Source organism: Mesoplodon mirus (assembly GCF_964341445.2).
Source record: "Mesoplodon mirus genome assembly, chromosome: 4".
NCBI lineage: Eukaryota > Metazoa > Chordata > Mammalia > Artiodactyla > Ziphiidae > Mesoplodon > Mesoplodon mirus.
The window spans coordinates 14,116,908-14,124,380 of NC_138979.1; the positions used below are offsets into that span (position 1 = coordinate 14,116,908).

The following is a 7,473-nucleotide window of genomic DNA, read 5'->3' on the forward strand; positions in this document are numbered from 1 at the left end:
GGGTTGGGAGGGGGGGCGATCCTCATTTAAATTATGTATGTATGGGTGAAGGCTGGGAAGGGAAAGGATTATTTTAATGCTCTTCAGTACTTTAATTATATGACACTGTAGTGTAGAAATGCAAAAGTACTCTTAGGTTTTCCTTCAGGTTTTCAAAAGAACTTTCCCCATTAGTAAACTACTTCTGCAAATTGCTATTGCATTTCCCAGCTAACCATTTAAAAGACTGTAAATGCCGTGTGCATTACTTCGCTCCAGAGGAAAGAGGTCAGACTGAATTGCAATGGTATTTAAACATAAAATACAGTGAAAATAAATCAAAATAGAACATTTGAAGATAAATGTAGCACATCAACACAGGGTAAGTAAAGACAAATATGTTCATATCTTCATAGCCCATCACTTTAAAAACTGAAAGTGCTGATTTTTTACAATAAATGCAGAAGTAAGTGGACATTTATGTATTTCTGTCTGTATTTGCCACAGAGGATTTTCCTCTAGCAAGCAGCTTTGTTTTCAAAGCTAAAATACTTTTTATGATAGTGTGTAGGTTATGCATGCCTCACTGACTAAATAATCGCATTTAATTAACAAACTCAATGCATATCATATATATGCCTAAATTCTCAGTTAAGTAATCCCCTGGACCCTCAGAGATGGATATACACATAAATGTTAATTTGGGTGTATCCACCCACATACGTATATGTGTTTGAGAAACACAGAAGTTGATATATCTTTTCTTAAAAAAGAATTTGAATACAGTCCATCATCTGAATTGGGTTCATCTTTGATTGTAGAAGCGGCTGACATGGTCAACATATTTATCAAAGAAACCCCCTGGCTTTTGAAGAATACTACTTTATACATCTGGATCTGCACATCCAGGCAAAGTAAGTAAATTATTGCATAACTTTAAGCATAATTGATAACAGACACCTTTAATTTTTCATCCCCATTCTTTTGGCCAGCTTTCACATTAATAATCTAAGCCATAAATGTTGGTAGCTATTGATCGAAATCCCCTGTGTGCATGCAAATCCATCTTAAAGTCCCCTGCCTTTCATGTGTGAGCGCTCAGGGGCCTTTGCTAGATCTTTTTATCGGGATCGACCCCCAATGTGCCTGGAGAAGACCCCGGATATACAATGTGTCCTGATGGCCACAAGAAAGCTGTCTGTCACATTCGCTGTGTGTGTGTGTGTGTGTGTGTGTGTGTGTGAAGGCGTGAGCGCGCGCGCGCGCTCACGCCTTCTCACACACACACACACTCACACACACAGCGATGGGGAAGTTAAAGGAACAAAAGAATGTATTAGACAAGAAGAAATATGTGTAATAGGAGTATTAAAAATGTATAAGTGTGAAGGTACCTGAGTGCACATACAAAGATATTCGCATAAATTGTATACATAGACCCAGTTCCCAAATCTTTTGGCCTTTATTTTTCTCCATTTGACCCAACGGATTGTAACTTTAGTTTAAAAAATACTATTCTGTTAGTTTTTAAAACCACCCATATTGCCAGTATTTTAAAGGTGGAAGAGGAGGAAGGAGAGGAAAAGGTGATTTTGAAATGGTTACTAAGTCACGTTGCCTTGTGCAGGAGGAATAGGAGTGTGTGTGTGTGTGTGTGTGTGTGTGTGTGTGTGTGTAAATCTAAATAGGAATTGAGAACAACTAGAACTACCTGGCCAAAAAAAAAAAAAAAAAAAAAGAATGCTCTAGCCAACCTTTTGTAATGTCTTCTCAGAGGCTTTTTTTGAGTTTACTATTTCTTGGCTGTTTGACTCTTTGGTGGAAATCTTAAAGCTGGGGGAGGGGAACTGGACGGGGTGGGGTGGGAGGGAGAGGGCTGGCAGTATATAAGTGCATCAGGAGGAATTTTAAAACGACCTTATTGTCGCTAGCAGTAGACTCTGGTCATTATACTTAAAAAAAAACACCAGCATCTGCTTTTCCTGGAAACTTTGCTTTCTGCTTAAACCTTTAGCATTTTGCCTCCTGCGAAAGTGAAAGAGAAAAACGCGGTGTGATAGATCCAGATGCAAAAGAAAGCCAACTCGGTGGATGGTATTAGCTGTGACGAGGCATTGTTCATTGCTGCCTCTCAGTTACGTTTAAAGCCTGAAATATCACGAGATCCATTCAATGATCCTTCTCTCATTCAAGGGACAAAAATGTAATTTGCTGTAGCTCTGATTTCTTGGATGGAAATGCTAGCCTTAGATTTCAAAGGCAAGAACTAGACATCGCGGTTTGTACACACATTGATTAAGTTGAAGAGCGGCGATTACATCTGTGCTGAGTGCAACAGTAGTCCAGGGCTGACTTTTCAAATCCCAACCTCTGAGTTACAGACTCTCTTAAATAGGCTTCCTTAATTTCCGGATGCACTTCTTGAAATTCCCAATTCTCTTCAAAATTCCTGGGAAATTACAAGGAAGATGAGGGTGGGGGTGGGGAACTATGGCTGAGATTTCATTTCATGCAAACTACCTTTTTGTATGTCTGATTCCTCGGTTTTTAATCTCTCTCTCTCTCTCTCTCTCAGCCATACCTGCTTGTGCTAGCCAGACCAGAGCAGGGGAAGCTGGAACTTTTGAATGTGAAGGAAGAAATTATTGTACATTTTTTTTCTTGCAGGCTCAGAAATATCCGTTTATTCTTTTAAGCACACGGATGTGTCTATTTTTGGAAGAACAAGGAAACATATAAATGCCTGAGTTGCATTTATGCTGTAGTTCCAAACACCGAACAGTTAAGAAGATTTTGCTGAATTTTGCAAAGCAGCCAACAAACCGCCTTGGGATCGTGGTAATGCGACTGGGAAGACCTTTGCTCTCATTTGGCAATATTTTGGATATCCTTGAAAATGACACCAAAATATACTTTAATTTGACTAAGAAGAGGTTAAACAATATTGATATTCATCCAAAGTGATTTTTTTTTTAAAGCAGATGCTTGGCTTTCATGGGGAAAAAAATGGGAGTTGTGGAAGATTCATTTAAACTACCAACCAAGAGCATCACAGAGCACTGAAATAGTCTGCATCGTACATCAACACTTTCTTTTCATCGTTATTACCTAAAACCTATGGAAGCACCTTGGGCGTTTTACATTTTCTTTTCTTTGGTACAGAAGCAAGCTGCTCCATGGAATTCTGACCTGTTGTGAACAGGACCCTGGCTAAGGCTGTGCTGGGGACTCTAGGACCATCCCGCCTCCAATCCAGCCTGGTTAATTGTGAAAAGTGTACACATTTCTGGCTTATCTATGCTTTGTTATGGGTCTGACGTGAAACTACCTCCTCCCCACCCCACCCCCCAGCAGAGAACCAAAATCCAGTTGAATTGTTACAGTGTTTCGGAGCTGGAGCCTTGAACTGCTTCCTTGGTCAAATAACTTTGTTTCTGGTTGTAAAAAGGCATTTTAGGGGGGGAAAAAAAACAAGGATAATCGAGAGAAATTCAAAACGTAAGTCTGTACTGGGGTGGTTCACCGCGCGGATTTAACTTTGGAGCTCCCAGCCGGGCTCCTTGCCCCACTCCCATAAGGGAAATACCAGGCTATTCTGCACGTTTTCACTTAAGCTCCATTTTCCAAAGGACAAGGGGGTGGGGTATATGTATTTAGGCTTGATAATGTTTTTAAAAATGCTTTCCTTTGAAATGATAATAGCTATAGCGGTAAAATGCAAATAAAGCAAAAATAGGCAATATTCCTTTAAAGGCGAATATACAGGGCTTTTTTTTTTTTTAAAGCGTACACACACTGCTTCTGATGAAGTCTGTGAGTCAGCCTGTTTCTGAGCTCCGATAGTTTAATGGAAAGATTTATATACCGACTGTATTATTTACTTTGGGAGGGGAGGTGGCAGTATAAGGGTATGCTAATTAGTGGGAGATTTTGGGGGGAAGGGGTGGAATATCAATTTTTATTGCATCACCTGTCAGGAGTGTCCAATCAGCGCTGGCTTTAGGGGAATTAATTGATGAAGGTGTCTCCGGACGAGCTCACTTCACTCTGTCATTTTATTTGTAGCTAAAGCAGCGGCGGGAATAGCAGCTGCATTTCTTTTCTCTTTCTCCCTTCACATTCCATTATCATAGTGCTCCAATGGAGAAGGAAGGAATAGAGGGGCCCAGGTACTGATCTGCATCGGGGACTTAGACCAACATACTGGCAGATCAGAAACCGGATGGTTTTTTCCCTCTTTTTTAAAAAAACGAAAACCAAAAAAAAAGCAAGAATCAAGTCAGTGTAATTTCATAGTTTTTTTTTCCCCCCAATAATTTCGCCTAGAGTTTGGCACTCCCTTCGCCGGGAATAACAGTCTTTGTTATTTTATTAGCAGGATGCCTTGAGACACACGCAGCATCTGGTGGAGGATTAACATACATACATGTGTATGTATGCGTCACGTATATATTTACTGCAAATGGTGGGGATCGTTTAGTGCCCGAGATGGGAGACCTGAAGTCAGGTTTTGAAGAGGTGGATGGCGTGAGGCTCGGCTACCTCATCATTAAAGGAAAGCAAATGTTTGCCCTCTCCCAAGTCTTCACGGATCTGCTGAAAAACATCCCGAGGACGACCGTGCACAAGCGCATGGATCATCTGAAAGTGAAAAAGCACCACTGCGATCTGGAGGAGTTGCGGAAACTCAAGGCAATCAACAGCATCGCCTTCCACGCCGCCAAATGCACTCTCATCTCCCGGGAAGACGTGGAAGCGCTCTACACCTCCTGCAAAACCGAGCGCGTCCTCAAGACCAAGCGCAGGAGGGTCGGCCGGGCCCTGGCCACAAAGGCGCCGCCGCCAGAGCGCGCCGCCGCCGCCGCCGCCGCCGCCAGCCCCCGCCCGGGTTTTTGGAAGGACAAGCACCAACTTTGGCGGGGCCTGAGTGGAGCCGCGCGGCCCCTGCCAATCAGCGCGCAGTCCCCGCGCCCGGGCGCCGCCGTCGTGCGCCCAGCCGCCCATCTACCTCAGATTTTTAGCAAATACCCGGGCTCGCACTACCCGGAAATCGTGCGCTCGCCTTGCAAACCCCCTCTAAACTATGAAACTGCCCCGCTCCAGGGAAACTACGTCGCGTTCCACTCGGACCCTGCTTATTTTCGGAGCCTGCTGTGCAGCAAGCACCCGGCTGCCGCCGCCGCCGCCGCCGCCGCCGCAGCCGCCGCGGCCGCGGCCGCCGCCGCCGCCGCCGCCTACTACCAGGCGTCGGCGGCCGGGCCCCAACCCAAGGCGGCGGCGAGCGCCGGAGGCCCCGTGAGCCTGACCTACCGGTGCAAGCGCAAGCGCGGGGGCGCCAAAGACTGCCTGCTGGAGCCCCACGCCGGCGCCCGCCGCCTGCTTCTGCTGCCCAGGTCCTACAAAGCCAAGGCGGCGGCCGCGGCGGCGGCGGCGGCGGCGGCCGCGGCCGCCGGGGCCACTTGCCTGGAGAGGTTTCATCTGGTTAACAGCTTCTGCCCGCCTCCCCACCACCACCATCACCACCACCACCACCACCACCACCACCATCACCACCACCACCACCGGGCCCAGCAGCCGCAGCCGAATCACCACCCCCCTCATCACCACCGGCCGCAGCCCCATCTGGGCAGCTTTCCCGAGAGTTGCAGCAGCGACTCCGAGTCCAGCTCCTACTCGGACCATGCAGCCAACGACTCAGATTTTGGCTCCAGTTTGTCTAGCTCCAGCAACTCTGTGTCCTCGGAGGAAGAGGAGGAGGAGGGAGAGGAGGAGGAGGAGGAAGAGGAGGAGGACGAGGAGGAGGGGGGGAGTGGGGCCTCGGATTCCAGTGAAGTCAGCTCGGAGGAGGAGGACTCGTCCACGGAGTCGGACTCCAGCTCCGGCTCCAGCCAAGTGTCAGTGCAGAGCATCCGTTTCAGACGCACCAGCTTCTGCAAGCCTCCCAGCGTGCAGGCGCAGGCCAACTTCTTGTACCATCTGGCCTCCGCCGCCGCTGCAACCAAACCCGCTGCTTTCGAGGATGCCGGCAGACTTCCCGACCTCAAGAGTAGTGTCAAAGCGGAGTCGCCCGAGGAGTGGAATCTGCAGAGCTGGGCCCCCAAAGCGTCTCCGGTGTACTGCCCGGCCAGCCTGGGGAGTTGTTTCACAGAGATAAGGAACGATAGGGTATCTGAGATTACATTCCCACACTCTGAAATTCCCAGTACTGTAAAGAGAACTGAGCTGACAATTAACTGCCTGGCGGAGGGGGCCTCTTCACCTAGCCCAAAGACAAACAATGCATTTCCACAACAAAGAATACTCCGAGAGGCTAGGAAATGCCTACAAGCAACTCCTACTACATACTGTGCAGATAACAACACAATAGCTGCTAGGTTCTTAAGTAATGATTCTTCGGGAGTGGCAGCAAATTCAGAAAAAGATTCCAAAATCCCTCATTGCACTGAATTTGCTACGGATTTGCCCTCTTCGCCAACTGATCCCGAGGTGGATGCAGCAGCAGCAGCAACTAAAGCCGAGAATCCCTGCACTGACACAGGCGACAAGACATTGCCATTTCTGCACAATATTAAAATCAAAGTAGAAGACAGTAGTGCTAATGAAGAATATGAACCTGACCTTATTACAAATAAGCTAAAGTGCGAGTGCAATGATACAAAGGGTGAGTTTTACAGTGTGACTGAAAGTAAAGAGGAGGACGCCTTGTTAACCACAGCCAAGGAAGGTTTTGCCTGCCCTGAAAAAGAAGCTCCTTCCTTAAGTCCACTGGCTCAGAGTCAGGGCCTTTCATGCACTTTAGGTTCTCCACAACCTGAGGATGGGGAATATAAATTTGGTGCCAGGGTGAGAAAAAATTACCGGACACTAGTACTGGGAAAGCGACCTGTACTTCAGACACCTCCAGTCAAACCAAATCTGAAATCAGCTAGAAGTCCTCGTCCTACAGGTAAAACTGAGACACATGAAGGAACACTGGATGATTTTACAGTTATAAACAGACGCAAAAAGGTAGCCAGCAATGTAGCATCAGCAGTGAAAAGGCCATTTAATTTCATGGCAAATTTTCCTTGTCCACCATCACTCATTATTGGGAAGGATGGGGATTTGTGGCCAGCGTATTCCTTAAACACCACTAAGGATTCCCAACCTCCTCACAAGGCCCATCCTATATGGAAATGGCAGCTGGGCGGTTCTGCAATACCTCTTCCACCTAGTCACAAATTCAGGAAATTTAATTCATAAAAGCGTTTTGGAAGATATTTTCTTGAACCATATTCCCTTCCTTTTGTTGTAAACTGCACAGGATGGTTTGTACAAGTCCATTAATGTGTTACACCCCTTTTGGAGTCCTGGTTTATCGCATTTTGAAGACAGAAATCGGATTACTTTTTTTTCCATTGCGGGTTTTTTTTTTTTTTTTTTTTTGGAGTAGGGTGGGGGCGGGGTGGGAGAAGGGTTGGTTTACATTCCACAGACTATACTTCAGGCTAAAGA

General features: G+C 46.4%; 1 protein-coding gene across 1 annotated transcript; it reads left to right on the top strand.

Annotated features, from left to right (window-relative positions):
• Positions 1-4,467: 4,467 nt before the first annotated feature.
• On the top strand, positions 4,468-7,221 carry SKIDA1 (SKI/DACH domain containing 1; the record flags this gene model as incomplete). The annotated part of the gene is made up of 1 exon (XM_082618833.1): positions 4,468-7,221. The coding sequence occupies one exon, from the start codon at positions 4,468-4,470 to the stop codon at positions 7,219-7,221; it is 2,754 nt and encodes a 917-aa protein (XP_082474959.1).
• Between the last annotated feature and the right edge of the window lie 252 nt (positions 7,222-7,473).